This window comes from Salmo salar, chromosome 15 (genome assembly GCF_965601325.2).
Source record: "Salmo salar chromosome 15, fSalSal1, whole genome shotgun sequence".
NCBI lineage: Eukaryota > Metazoa > Chordata > Actinopteri > Salmoniformes > Salmonidae > Salmo > Salmo salar.
This window is the reverse complement of record NC_138305.1, coordinates 27,524,171-27,540,346: the sequence shown is the minus strand read 5'-3', so window position 1 is coordinate 27,540,346 and position 16,176 is coordinate 27,524,171. Positions and strand designations below refer to the sequence as shown.

Genomic DNA, 16,176 nt, shown 5'->3' with positions numbered 1-16,176 from the left:
ATGGGGTTCTAACATGGCTGCTATAGAATGTTGTAGTGTCATGTTAATGCATCATAATGCAGAACTCTCAATGTTCCAACTATTTGAATACATAGCTCTGGCTGGAGCTAGTAACAATAACTTCAGATTGACTTGGCTTAAACCGCTTTACAGAGAGGAGCTTAGGTCAGTCATCCACAAAGTTCTGCACTGGTGGTATGAACATTTATTTGGTTAATTCACCTTGGTCAGACGACCACAAGAGTCACAGTATATATTCATTTCTGTATAAAGTAAATAACTCACAACCATCCAAGATTCCAACAATTTATACTCAGGCCTTTATTTGGGCAGCCCTAATTTTCTCCTCTTCTCCCACTCCCTTCTTTGTCAGTCAGGGACCAGCAATCAACCAGTTTGCTGGATGGATACTTGTAGCACACTGCTCCACATATACAGTCCCTTCAGAACATTCACACCCCTTTAAATTTTCCACATTTTGTGTTAGACAGAGTTTAAAATGAATTACATTTAGATTGTGTCAGTGATACCCATTACGTCAAAGTGGAATTTTGTTTGCAGAACATTTTCTAAATTATTATTATTATTTTTAAATGCTGAAATGTCTTGAGTCAATAACTATTCACCCCCTTTGTTATGACTAACTTAAGTTCAAGAGTAAAAGTGTTAAACAAGTCACATGGACTCACTGTGTTCAATAATAGTGGTTAACATGATTTTTGAATGACTACCCCATCTCTGTACCCCACACATACAGGTAAGGCCCTTCAATCAAGTAGTGAATTTCAAGCACAGATTCAACCACAAAGACCAGGGAGGTTTTTCAATGCCTCACAAAGAAGGGCACCTATTGGTAGATGGGTAAAAATTAAAAGCTAAATATCCCTTGGAGCATGGTGAAGTTATTTATTACACTTTGTATGGTATATCAATACACCCAGTCACTACAAAGATACAGGCGTTCTTCCTAACTCAGTTGCCGGAAAGGAAGGAAACTGCTCTGGGATTTCACCATGAGGCCAATGGTGAGGATGGCTCAACATTGTACTTACTCCACAATACTAACCTCATTGAAAAGGAAGCCTCCATGCATCCTGTTTGCAACAAGGTACTAAAGTAATACTGCAAAAAATTTGGCTAATAAATTAATGTTTTGTCCTGAATACAAAGCATTATGTTTGGGGCAAATCCAATACCACGTTCCATATTTTCAAGAATAGTAGTGGCTGCATTATGTTATGGGTATGCTTGTCATTGTTAAGGACTGGAGAGTTTTTCAGGATAAAAAAAATAAAACAGAATGGAGCTAAGCACAGGCAAAATCCTAGAGGAAAACCTGGTTCAGTCTGCTTTCTACCAGACTGGGAGATGAATTCCCCTTTCAGCAGAACAATAACCTAAAACACAAGGCTAAATATACACTGATGTTGCTTACCAAGACGACGTTGAATATTTGAGTGGTCTAGTTACGGTTTTTACTTATATCTAATTGAAATTCTATGACAAGACTTGAAAATGGCATTCTAGCAATGATTAACAACCATTACGTTTTTAAAGCATAATGTGTGAGGGGGATATTTATAAAAAAAAAAAAAAAATTTTAAGGTAGAATTCTGTGTAGATCGTTGACCAAAAATGATAATTTAATCCATTTTAATCCCACTTTGTAACAACAAAAATTTGGAAAAAGTGGTGTGAATACATTCTGAAGGCACTATAAGTTGCTCCTAACCACAGATCTAGGAACAGATTTACCCTGAATCCTAAGGGGGATGACAAAAATATCTGATCCTGTATCAGGGGTTATGTGCCACTACTACCTTATCCCAGAGTTAATCATTGCAGTCGTACTGCAAAAGAATCACCGATATAGACAAACCTTGCATCCCAAATAACTATTCATGTGATCAAGATAAGCGATTCTGAGCCTCGCCTTCATGCTCAAATTGACCCCCTCATATACTCTCATATGCATGCCTACACTGTGAGCACTAGGAGTGGTCAGTGGTAGTGTTGCAGACCGAGGACCCCTCTTTCTGTGCAGGCACAGGCAGCTGGTGGAAGTGTTGGATGGCCTGGGCTACCTTCTCTGGACAGATGTTGTAGACGGGGTGGATGGGGGCCTGGAGAGAAGAAAACACTACTTTTTAAAGCCATGCTCTGTAAGATGTGAATTCTATCCAAAAGTGGGCCACCAGCTAAAATGTAAACAATGGAGCTTTCACAAGATAGGGCTCCTAAGGATGTGTATGGGAACAGGAAACAGTCCACTTCTGGGATAGACTGTATGATGTTCATGCTAATTTAACAAGAAAGTGTTAAATTATCATGCTCCCCTTTCTGATTTATCTGGATTAAACATTCTCGAAAAACTCCTAGAGGCTCACCAGTCTGTTCTCCTCCCGGCCGACGATCAGCTCGTGGTGCAGATCCATGTTGCCAAAGTGCTGCGCTACAGACAGACCACTCAGACAGTAACAGGTGTGGTAGAAGTCTCTGGATCTTGAGGAGGAAAGAAAGAGGAATGTGTGAAAGGAGGTTTTCACAGGTTTTGTTTCTGCAATCAATTGGTGTCAAAAAAAAAGTGTCTCTCTGTATGTAATACATACAGGTAACTGCCAAAATAAAAGGAAACACCAACACCAAGAGTCTTAATAGGACACCACGAGCCTCCAGAACAGCTTCAATGCACCTTGGCATAGATTCTACCCCTTATGCTTCTTTGAGACATCTCTTTCAGAGTAACAGATTTCTTCTAGCCATGGTAGGGATGTGCATGGTTATTTTAATATTTGAACGGGCATACATTTTGGCAAGCATACATTTTTTTTTAAACCAGATTTTTAACACTGAAAAGGCTTTTTCAAAATGAATGACATTTAAAATACTACATTTAATAAAAAACTTTTCAATGTAGTTATGACGTGCACAGATCGGCCCATAAAAACACAGGTTTAGCTTGTTGTTTATCTTGGCCAATCAAAGCGGCAAAGAAGCTCAATATGTAGCAAGTGGAGTGAGAGTTCACTAATTCAATGCAAGATGGAATAAATAAGCTACAAGGAGCAATCAACAGGTAGGCTGTTTTATCTGAATGGGGTTGGGGAGCAACCGCAGCATGTGGCCTCAATTAACCTAGCTAGTTAGCTCTGAATTAAACTACCTCTGAATTAACCTAGCTAGTTATAGCTGGTTAGCGTAGCTATCTCTGAATTAACCTAGCTAGTTAGCCTAGCCATCTCTGAATTAACCTAGCTAGTTATAGCTAGTTAGTTTAGCCATCTCTGAATTAACCAAGCTAGTTATAGCTGGTTAGCTTAGCTAGCTAGCTTCTCTAGGCTACTCCAGTCAAGACAGGCACTGTTATATGGGATGATAAATAACATTCAGATTCTGAAGATTTTAATTTCCTCAGAGAGGCAATTCATCTTGCAGCAGTCATAAAACATATCACATCTAAAAATAAATAGCAAAGGATATTTACAAGCAAATTGGCAGGGTATGTGCAGTAGCTATGTGCAATTAGTCAACATATTGTTAAGTTGCAGAATTGCATTAGGAATAAAAGGAGTACTTGGCCCTATTTTTTTTTTAACCTTATGGAGTCTGTACCTGCGGCAAGAGGGAAGGAGCTGGAATTCAGGGTGGAGTGAATGGGAAGAGTCAACCGCTATTGTTTTCACCTTATGGAGGGCTCTGCCCAGGTAGAGAGATGACAGTTCTTGCCTCGATTTTTCTACAAATCCTGACTATCTTGTTTAACCTTTTTTCAGTGCAACCTTGATATTCCCAAAGCAGCAGGTCAAGCAGTAAGACAGAATGAGCTCAACAAATAATTTATAAAAAGGACAACCATGATGGCTAGATCAACATTTAAAAAAAAGTGCAGTTTCCTTAGGAAATACAGTCTGTTGGCCTTTCTTAAAAATAGTGTCAGTACACTGATCCCAGGACAGGTTGTTGTCAATGACTAGCCCAATGTGTTTGTACTCCACTATTTCAAATGGGCTCACCTTTTATCAGTGGTGGTGTGTGCATGGTAGTGCTCCTTCCAAAGTCAATCACCGTGTCCTTTGTTTTCCATGTATTTAAAGTTTAGATGGAATGACAGTCAAATCACATAGAGCTGGTCCACGCTCTGTCTCATCCCCTTCGAGAAGACTAACCAAAGCAGTATATTTGATCAGGCAGCGCCCTGGGAACCGACTCCGGCAGCTGTCTGTTTACAGTACGTATAGTACTGGTGAAAGAACACTGCCCTGTGGGGTGCCCACCTCAGAGTGTGTGTTGCCAACTCGTACCTGCTGAGACCTATCAGCTAGGAAGTTGGTGATCCGTGTTATAAGCACAGCATCAAGTCTCCTCTCAGTCTATCCACGAGGACCAAAGGATTGATTGTGTTAAATGCCGAGGAGAAATCTGTGATCATGACACACACATGGGTTTTAAATGGCCTCCAAATACACGTACACCAGATGTGAGTAAGAGAGGATGGCATCATCTGTCCCCCTCTCTGACCAGTATGTAAAATGGAGGGGGGGTCAAGAAGGTGTCTGGTGGTGTTGTTGATCTTTTCAAGAGATTAAAGAGAGACATGTCTGTAATCATTTGATGCAGATGGATGAAAGGTTTTTGGGACAGGTACAACAATAGATTGTTTCCATAGAGATGGAATTGACAGACAGACAGAGAAGACACCGCTCAGCTGAGTGGAACAGTGTTTCAAGACACGACCACTTATGTTATCAGACCACGGACTCTTTCGTGTACCAAAAACACTCGTACGACTGACTACCTCATTGACGACGAGCGCGTTCTCGGTTGCCATGACATCCTCCTCCAGACAGGCGGGGGGGGGGGGGGGAGCGGGGTGAAGAACTCATTTAGTTCATTGGCTGTAGAGAGGCACACCCTCTTGTTGTCCAGGCAGGGATCGATACGTTGCCTCGCTTTGAAGGGGGCATTTGCCATATTCTTAACGCCCATCCAAGGCAGACCAAACGTGTCTCCCAGTGACATCTGTTGCAGCTTATCCTTGTTCACCTCTCTCTGTAGCTATTTTCTTTAGAGTGGATTATCGGAGGCAAACACTTTGTTTCTTCATGTTAAGCACCACTTTCAATCATTTGGTCACCCATGGTTTGTTGTTATGAAATATCTTTCATGTTTTTTTTTGGGGGGGGGGGGATCATGTAAGATATTTCCTAACAACAGACCATGGGTGACTGCTACAAGCGAACGTTAGCTAGTCTTGGCTGTGGTCGGTGTTGCCTTGGCGTCTCTCCCAATGTCAGCTCGTTACACCCACCGCCCCATATAACCTCCGCAGCAACAGATCAATAGAGGGCCAGCATCTATAACTCGCGCAGCAGTGCTCAGGTTAAAAACACACAGAAAAATAAATCAATAACAAATACATACATTTCCACTATATCTGACAAAAATGTATGATAATAATTTCACTATTCAAATAGTATTTCAAACCCCCATCCCTAAGTCATGGTAGCTAAAACAATGGGAACGGGGAATTTCTATACATGACGGGACGTTGATTTCTTAATTAACAGACCTGTGTTTATTGAAAGCAGGTGTCTCCACAGAGTATACAAAACATTAAGAACACCTGCTCTTTCCATGACAGACTGACCAGGTGAATCCAGGTGAAAGCTATGATCCCTTATTGATGTCACTTGTTAAATCCACTTCAAAATCAGTGTAAAAGACAGGTTAAAGAAGGATTTTTAAGCCTTGAGACAACCGAGACATGAACTGTGTATGTGTCCCATTCAGAGGGTAAATGAGCAAGACAAAATATTTAAGTGCCTTTGAACGGGGTATGGTTGTAGGTGCCAGATGCACCGGTTTGTGTCAAGAACTGCAACGCTGCTGGGTTTTTCATGCTCAACTATTTCCCGTGTGTATCAAGAATGGTCCACCACCCAAAGGACATCCAGTCAACTGTGGGAAGCATTGGAGTCAACATGGGCCAGCATCCCAGTGGAACGCCTTCAACACCTCCAACATATTGAGGTGGTTCTTAGACCAAATGGGGGATAACTCAATTTTAGGAAGGTGTTCACTCAGTGTACTTTGTATTACTTATTTACTCAAGTGTTTCCTTTATTTTGGCAGGTACTTGTATGTAGTGTGTGTGTGTGTGTGTGTGTATATATATATACACAGTGTATTCAGCCAACTTGGCATTTTACCTATTTTGTTGCCTTACAACTTGGAATTAACATGGATTTTTGGGGGGTTTGCATTAGAGGTCGACCGATTAAATCGGCATGGCCGATTAACTAGGGCCGATTTCAAGTTTTCATAACAATCGGTAATCAGCATTTTTGGACGCCGATTACATTGCATTCCACGAGGAGGCTGCATAGCAGGCTGACCACCTGTTACGCAAGTGCAGCAAGGAGCCTAGGTAAGTTGCTAGCTAGCATTAAATGTATCTTATAAAAAACAATCTTAACATAATCACTAGTTAACTACACATGGTTGATGATATTACTAGTTTATCTAGCTTGTCCTGCTTTGCATATAGTCAATGCGGTGCCTGTTAATTTATCATCGAATAACAGCCTACTTCTCCAAACGGGTGATGATTTAACAAGCACATTTGCAAATAAAGCACTGTCGTTGCACCAATGTACCTAACCATAAACATCAATGCCTTTCTTTAAAATCAATACACAAGTATATATTTTTAAACCTGCATATTTAGTTAATATTGCCTGCTAACATTAATTTACTTTAACTTGGGAAATTGTGTCATTTCTCTTGTGTTCTGTGCAACAGAGTCGGGGTACATGCAGCAGTTTGGGCCGCCTGGCTCGTTGCGAACTGTGTGAAGACCATTTCTTCCTAACAAAGACCATAATTAATTTGCCAGAATTGTACATAATTATGACATAACATTGAAGGTTGTGCAATGTAACAGCAATATTTAGACTTAGGGTTGCCACCCGTTCGATAAAATACGGAACGGTTCCGTATTTCACTGAAAGAATAAACGTTTTGTTTTTCGAAATGATAGGTCATTAATATGGTCAAATCCGGAAACTAAGGCTCGCATTTCTGTGTGTTATTATATTATAATTAAGTCTATGATTTGATATTTGATAGAGCAGTCTGACTGAGTGGTGGTAGGCAGCAACAGGCTCGTAAGCATTCAATCAAACAGCACTTTCCTGCGTTTGCCAGCAGCTCTTCACAATGCTTGAAGCACAGCGCTGTTTATGACTTCAAGCTTATCAACTCCCGAGAATAGGCTGGCAATACTATAGTGCCTATAAGAACATCCAATAGTCAAAGGTATATGAAATACAAATGGTATAGAGAGAAATAGTCAACGCGTCATAATTCCTATAATAACTACAACCAAAAACGTCTTAACTGGGAATATTTAAGACTCATATTAAAAGGAACCACCAGCTTTCATATGTTCTCATGTTCTGAGCAAAGAAATTAAACGTTATCTTTTTGAAATGTCACATTACACTTTTACTTTCTTCTCCAACACTGTGTTTCTACATTATTTAAACCAAATTGAACATGTTTCATTATTGATTTGAGACTAAATTGATTTTATTAATGTATAATATTAAGTTAAAATAAGTGTTCATTCAGTATTGTTGTAATTGTCATATACATATATAAATAATGACAATTACAACAATACTGAATGAACACTTTTATAAAAAATAATTTAAATTAAAAAGCAGATTTTTTGGTCCTCCAATAATCCGTATCGGCGTTGAAAAATCATAAAATCAGTCGACCTCTAATTTGTATATCATTTGATTTACACAACATGCCTCCCACTTTGAAGATGCAAAATACAACAAAAACCTAATCTTGAGTGTGCATAACTATTCACCCCCCCAAAGTCAATACTTTTTTAGAGCCACCCTTTGCAGCAATTACAGCTGCAAGTATCTTGGGGCATCTAGCCACTGGGATGCCCATTCCTCAAGGCAAAACTGCTCCAGCTCCTTCAAGTTGGATGGGTTCCGCTGGTGTACAGCAATCTTTAAGTCATACCACAGATTCTCAATTGGATTGAGGTCTGGGCTTTGACTAAGCCATTCCAAGACATTTAAATGTTTCCCCTTAAACCACTCGAGTACTGCTTTAGCAGTATGCTTAGGTTCATTGTCCTGCTGGAAGGTGAACCTCTGTTCCAGTCTCAAATCTCTGGAAGACTGAAACAGGTTTCCCTCAAGAATTTCCCTGTATTTAGCGCCATCCATCATTCCTTCAATTCTGACCAGTTTCCCAGTCCCTGCTGATGAAAAACATCCCAACAGCATGATGCTGCCACCACCATGCGTCACTGTGGGGATGGTGTTCTCGGGGTGATGAGAGGTGTTGGGTTTGCGCCAAACATAGCGCTTTCCTTGATGGATAAAAAGCTCAATTTTAGTCTCAACTGACCAGAGTACCTTCTTCCATATGTTTGGGGATGCCTTTTGGCGAACGCCAAACGTGTTTGCTTATTTTTTCTTTAATCAATGGCTCTTCCATAAAGCCCAGCTCTGTGGAGTGTACGGCTTAAAGTGATCCTATGGACAGATACTCCCATCTCCGCTGTGGAGCTTTGCAGCTCCTTCAGGGTTATCTTTGGTCTCTTTGTTGCCTCTGATTAATGCCCTCCTTGCCTGGTCTGTGAGTTTTGATGGGCGGCCCTCTCTTGGCAGGTTTGTTGTGGTGCCATATTCTTTCCATTTTTTAATAATGGATTTAATGGTGCTCCGTGGGATGTTAAAAGTTTCTGATATCTTTTTATAACCCAACCCTGATCTGTACTTCTCCACAACTTTTTTGAAGAGCTCCTTGGTCTTCATGGTGCTGCTTGCTTGGTGATGCCCCTTGCTTAGTGGTGTTGCAGACTCTGGGGCCTTTCAGAACAGGTGTATATATACACTGAGATCATGTGACAGATCATGTGACACTTAGATTGCACACAAGTGGACTTTAACTAATTATGTGACTTCTGAAGGTAATTGGTTGCACCAGATCTTATTTAGGGGCTTCATAGCAAAGGGGTGAATACATATGCACGCACCACTTTTCCGTAAAAAAATTTTGTAGAATTTTTTAAAAACAAGTTATATTTTCCACTTCACCAATTTGGACTATTCTGTGTATGTCCATTACATGAAATCCAAATAAAAATCCAGTTAAATTACAGGTTGTAATGCAACAAAGTAGGAAAAACACCAAGGGGGATGAATACTTTTGCAAGGCACTGTATGTATATGTAGTGTGTACACAGTGTGTGTGTGTGTGTGTGTGTGTGTAGGGTACATACTTGCCAGGCTTGTCCAGCAGCCCGCCAGCAGGGTTCTGACAGCAGAGGAGGATGTACTCCTGCAACGCCTGCTGCTCAAACATCCACTTCTGCAGGCTCAATGTAGAGTCCCCTTTTGGTCAACAAAAAAATTGGCAAAAATTCCAAAACCAATTATATGAGATGAAGGTAGCCAGAGGCTAGTACTTTTCAGACTGGGGTATTAGAAAATGTGCCAAATTAGGCCAGTTGGTCAGCCTGCCTGCCTCTCTGTCTGTCTGTTGGTCCGCCCGCCTCGGTCTGTCTGTCTGTCGGTCCGCCTGCCTGCTTCTCTGTCTGTCGGTCCACCTGCCTGCTTCTCTGTCTGTCGGTCCGCCTGCCTGCTTCTCTGCCCGCCGGTCCACCCGCCTCGGTCTGTCTGTCTGTCGGTCCACCTGCCTGCTTCTCTGTCTGTCGGTCCACCTGCCTGCTTCTCTGTCTGTCGGTCCGCCTGCCTGCTTCTCTGCCCGCCGGTCCACCCGCCTCGGTCTGTCTGTCGGTTGGTCCGCCGGCCTGTCTGCCTACCTCTCTGTCTGTCCGCCGGCCTGCCTTCCTGTCTGTCGGTCCGTCTGCTGCTGTCTGTTGGTCCGCCTGCCCACCGGTCCACCCGCCTCGGTCTGTCTGTGTGTCTGTCGGTTGGTCCACCTGCCTGCCTCTGAACTTATTTAAGCCTGCCATAACAAAACGTTGTTGAATACTAATTAATACTAATTTCGAATTAAACTGGTAAACATTAAAAAAAAAAAACATTCTACTTTGACATTGCTACGAGATGTCGTCAAGCCAATAGATGGTGTTGTTATGTGTATCTTAGTGTGATACTCTATAGTACTAGTGAACCAAGTTAGGCATTACTATGCACTGAATGGAGCTGTACATATGCTACACTGATAGTGAAGTAAAGACCTTCTAAATCAACATTATTCAGTACAAGACCAAGGTAATCAGCATACAAAACATGTCAGAAGTCTAAACCAAAAAGAAATTATCCTTGACGAATCAAAATATCAAAAACGACACACGGAGAAATGCACAGGAGGAAGCGACGTGCCAACTTGCTAACCAGCTACAAAATAAATAATACAAATAAGTAAAAGCTCACAACAATGGTTTACCTGGTAATTCCCATATCAGAGCCTACACTGTGTGCACAATTATTAGGCAAGTCAGTATTTTGACCATATCATCATTATGCATATTTCCCAACTCCAAGCTGTATAAACTGGAATGCTTATTGGATTTAAGCATATCAGGTGATGTGTATTTGTGTAATGAGGGAGGGTGTGGCCTAAGGAGATCAACACCCTATATCAAGGTGTGTATAATTATTAGGTAGCTTCTTTTCCTCAGGCAAAATGGGCCAAAAAAGAGATTTAACTGACTCTGAAAAGTCAGTTTAACTGAAAAGTCAAAAATTTTAAAAAGTATTTCAGAGGAATGCAGCACTCTTGAAATTGCTAAGATATTGGTGAGTGATCACAGAACCATCAAACGTTTTGTTGCAAATAGTCAACAGGGTCGCAAGAACCGTGTTGAGAAAAAAAGACGCAAATTAACTGCCAAAGATTTGAGAAGAATCAAACGTGAAGCTACCAGAAACCCATTATCCTCCAGTGCTGTCATATTCCAGAACTGCAACCTACCTGGAGCGCCCAGAAGTACAAGGTGTTCAGTGCTCAGAGACATGGCCAAGGTAAGGAAGGCTGAAACCCGACCACCACTGAACAAGACACATAAGTTGAAACGTCAAGACTGGGCCAAGAAATATCTGAAGACAGATTTTTCAAAGGTTTTATGGACTGATGAGATGAGTGACTCTTGACGGACCAGATGGATGGGCCCGTGGCTGGGTCAGTAACGGACACGGAGCTCCACTTCGACTCAGACGCCAGCAAGGTGGAGGTGGGGTACTGGATGGTATTATTAAAGATGAGGTAGTTGGACCTTTTCGGGTTGAAGATGGACTCAAACTCAACTCCCAAACCTACTGCCAGTTTTTAGAAGACACTTTCTTCAAGCAGTGGTACAGGAAAAAGTCTGCATCTTTCAAGAAGACCATGATTTTTTTTATGCAGGACAATGCGCCATCGCATGTATCGAAGTACTCCACTGCGTGGCTAGCCAGTAAAGGCCTTAAAGATGAAAGAATAATGACATGGCCCCCTTCCTCACCTGACCTAAACTCTACTGAGAACTTGTGGTCCCTTCTGAAACGGAGGATTTACGGTGAAGGAAAACAGTACACCTCTCTGACCAGTGTCTGGGAGGCTGTGGTTGCTGCTGCACAAAACGTTGATGGTCAACAGATCAAGAAACTGACAGACTCCATGGATGGAAGGCTTATGACTGTTATTGAAAAGACGGGTGGCTATATTTGTCACAGATTTTTTGTTGTTGTTGAAATGTCAGTAATGTTTATTTATACATTTTGAGTTGTTTGTTTATTATTCTCACTTTAACAGATGAAAATAAACAAGTGAGATGGGGAACTTTTCGTTTTTTCATTTAGTTGCCCAATAATTGTGCACACTAATAGTTGCCCAATAATTGTGCACATAGATATTCTCCAAAGAAAGCCAAAACCTCACTTTTACTTTCTTAAATATTCAGGTTTGAGGTTTATTAACATTTTGGATTGACCGAGAGCGCTGTAGTTGTTCAATAATAAAATGAATCCTCAAACATACAACTTGCCTAATAATTGTGCACACAGTGTCTGGTCAGCGCAGACGGTGGTGAAGCACTACAGGGACTAAAAGGAGTGAATGTGAACGGATGACATTCTATCCTATGGATGTGGTGACACACGAAGAGGTTGATGGCAGATCATGACCGAAACCTCACAGCTCTCCTGCAGAGAGCAAGAGATGTCAACCTGAAGCTGAATAAAAAAATAAACTCTTGTTAAAGCTACCTAGTGTGACATTACACGGGTCATGTTGTTACCTGACCCAGAGAAAATAACAGCTGCTCAGTACACCGCTTGACGTCAAGTCACTACCCTGGCTGTTAGGGTTTGGGAACCATCTTCCAAAATTCATTCCCCGCCCATCTGATGTGTGGGAGCTGCTCGGAAGACTGATTGACAAGGAACGGACATGGCTACCACAGTCTCAACTGCTGAGTCATGCTATCAAAACAGTCACAACACCCAGTGCTCAAATACTACCACCTGAATGATGAAGTCACACCGCAGTGTGATGCCAGTGATACAGGTTTGGGACGTAGCCCTTTCACAGAAAAGACAACCTGTTGAACTTGCCTCCAGAACATTGACTCAGACAGAACAAAGATATGAACAGATTGAGAAAGAATGTCTCGCCATTGTTTTTGAATGTAACAAGTTTGACCAGTGTCTGCATGGCAGAGAGTTCATCACAATACAAAGCGACCACAAACCACTCGAGACTATCTTTAAAAAAAAAGAAATCCCTACTCACAACATCCAAGCGACTACAGAGAATGTTGCTAAGGCTACAAAAGATACCCACGCGCAACACAACCACGGCAAAGAACTACATGTAGCTGACCTGTCCAGAACAGCTCAAACCTCTGGAACAGACAAAATGCTAACACCAGCCACAGTCTACGCTGTGGGTCGAGCCACGACTGACCAGGAACAGGTGGATCACAACAGTGATGTCAACATTCTCCACTAAAACCAATGGAGTAAAAGTACACTGTTCCCAGGACCCACCGTTTCAGGCTTTGCATGCAAAAAATAAAAAATCAACAAAATGGCTGGCCTGGAAGCAAACTGGTTGTGAGTAACACTGAAAGATCTCTGGACGTACAAAGAGGATCTCGCCACAGAAAATGGACTGATATTCAAAAGGAAACATGGTCTTCATGCCTGACATGTTAACCACTGACTTTCTACCCCAAATCCACTCTGGCCACTCAGGCATAGAGGCCCGAGGATGACTGGGGACCACTGGAACGAACCCGGCACCCCAGCGGGTGGTGAACAACAGGCTGCTGTTATGGAAGCAGCCCCGCTGCCTGAAAATCTGGCTCTGAGACACCAGAACCAGAGATAATCAGGTTGCCTGTGAGAAACTCCAGGAACTTGTTTAATCTAAATAAGGTCAACTCCTATATTTTTTTGTAAAAAATATGAAAAACAAAATGAAGAAGACGGAAGCAGATTAGAGTAGTTTGCTTATGGACTTTTAACGGTGATTCTTATTGAAGGTGCTGGCACAAGAACACAGTTACAGGTTTTTATTACCATTGTAATGTTTTTACTGGTTTTAATCCCAGTTCTCCTGTTTATAAGTCGAGGAGTTCTCTTCATTAGCTGTGTAAAGGAAGATGTTACCAGATGTCGTCAAGCCAACAGATGGTGTTGTTGTTATGTGTATCTTAGTGTGATACTCTATAGTACTAGTGAGCCAAGTTAGGCATTACTATGCACTGAATGGAGCTGTACGCAAAAATCGAATCTAATTGGATTTGTCACATGCGCCGAATACAACAGGTGTAGACCATACCGTGAAATGCTGAATACAAGCCCTTAACCAACAATGCAGTTCAAGAGTTAAGAAAATAATTTACTAAATTAGGTTAAAAAATAAAATAGAGCAACAATAAAATAAAAACGAGGCTGTTGGATGACTGGTCTAGTTGTTGAGCGGCTTCGCTGCAAGTATAATGTATGTTTTGGATATTCAATAAATACAATAACGAGGCCATGTACAGGGGGTACCGGTACGGAGTCAATGTGCAGGGGGTACCGGTACAGAGTCAATGTGCAGGGGGTACATGCAACACAATGAAGACCTTATCAACATTACCTTGCTCTTGTATTGAATAAATCGGCCTACAAAACAAATATTATGGGGTCTTGTGTGTGTGTGCGTGTGTGTGTGTGTGTGTGTGTGTGTGTGTGTGTGTGTGTGTGTAGGCCAGTGACCCAAAATCGCAATTTAATCCATTTTACATTTTAAATTCAGACTGTAACAAATCAAAATGTAAAAATTTTTTAAAAAAATAAAAAAAAAGTCTAGGTGGTTTGAATTCTTTCTGAAGTCACTGTACCCGTCTTTGTGACAATACATATAGGGCCGGGCGATGAATAGAATTCATTCAATTAATTAAAATGTACATTTTTGCACGATATTCCAAATGCCTGTATAGCAAGAATCAAGGTTTTGTTATTTTTCGTTTTTATGTCCGCTTGTTCTCCGGTTGTATTTTTGGACTCGTCTCTTTCGCTCCTCTGTGCACCTTCCCATTCACACCAGAGATCTGTATACAGTATAATGACGAGATGCACGTCTCCGCCCTGATGGGAGTCGTTGTCCTAAAGACAGGAAGACAGGCGACAGGCTCAGGTCCATAATAAACCCATAGAAACGCATTGGCCTTATTTTGGACAGATTTTAGCGAGTGTGAAACTTCTCATTTTGCCTCTCCCACCATGGTTTGCACACGCCAAGCCCCCGCCCCTCACGCCAACAAAGTTGAGAGATCACATCTTCCTCTCTAACAAGCGGTTTCAACTCGTTATTTGGATTTGAGATTTGGTCCAACAGAATCTGGACACCAAAACACATTGAGACATTATTTTACTGTAATGGAGGAGAAGTTACCTTTTCTTCATGATACCTTTTATAGGTCTCAACTCCACACATTGTGCACAGACCAGACACTACTAAAATAAGAGGATCAATGAACATTGATTGTGGAAAATGAAGGCTCAGTTTGTCACGGGCAGCTTTGGGGTTACCACATACCACTAGCAGCATTTTAACCAAAGACTGTTATACTAGCTGTCTAGTCTGTGTTTTATATATGTACAATAAGAATAAAACACAAATAAGGAATTGGCAAATCGTTCTCATTCTGAGAAACAAAGTAGGCCGACATCTGAACGAAGTGGACAGGCTAACATGTTGTTGACATCTCAACGAAGTGGACAGGCTAACATGTTGTTGACATAAACGAAGTGGACAGGCTAACATGTTGTTGACATATCAACGAAGTGGACAGGCTAACATGTTGTTGACATCTGAACGAAGTGGACAGGCTAACATGTTGTTGACATCTGAACGAAGTGGACAGGCTAACATGTTGTTGACATCTGAACGAAGTGGACAGGCTAACATGTTGACATCAACGAAGTGGACAGGCTAACATGTTGTTGACATCTGAACGAAGTGGACAGGCTAACATGTTGTTGACATCTGAACGAAGTGGACAGGCTAACATGATGTTGACATCAACGAAGTGGACAGGCTAACATGTTGTTGACATCTGAACGAAGTGGACAGGCTAACATGATGTTGACATCAACGAAGTGGACAGGCTAACATGTTGTTGACATCTCAACGAAGTGGACAGGCTAACATGTTGTTGACATCTCAACGAAGTGGACAGGCTAACATGTTGTTGACATCTCAACGAAGTGGACAGGCTAACATGTTGTTGACATCTCAACGAAGTGGACAGGCTAACATGTTGTTGACATCTCAACGAAGTGGACAGGCTAACATGTTGTTGACATCTCAACGAAGTGGACAGGCTAACATGTTGTTGACATCTCAACGAAGTGGACAGGCTAACATGTTGTTGACATCTCAACGAAGTGGACAGGCTAACATGTTGTTGACATCTCAACGAAGTGGACAGGCTAACATGTTGTTGACATCTGAACGAAGTGGACAGGCTAACATGTTGTTGACATCTCAACGAAGTGGACAGGCTAACATGTTGTTGACATCTCAACGAAGTGGACAGGCTAACATGTTGTTGACATCTGAACGAAGTGGACAGGCTAACATGTTGTTGACATCTGAACGAAGTGGACAGGCTAACATGTTGTTGAAACAGTCGGAGAC

General features: G+C 41.7%; 1 protein-coding gene across 1 annotated transcript in view; it reads right to left on the bottom strand.

The window, feature by feature from the left end:
* Nucleotides 1-297: 297 nt before the first annotated feature.
* Nucleotides 298-16,176, bottom strand: part of LOC106571088 (protein farnesyltransferase subunit beta) — a 31,277-nt gene continuing 15,398 nt past the window's right edge. Inside the window, exons 10-12 of the mRNA XM_045695555.2 lie at nt 9,317-9,428; nt 2,388-2,502; nt 298-2,123 (exon numbers count right to left, since the gene is read on the bottom strand). Coding sequence (XP_045551511.1) covers nt 1,992-2,123; nt 2,388-2,502; nt 9,317-9,428 — 359 coding nt within the window. The 3' untranslated portion in view covers nt 298-1,991. The remainder of the gene's footprint in view (nt 2,124-2,387; nt 2,503-9,316; nt 9,429-16,176) is intronic.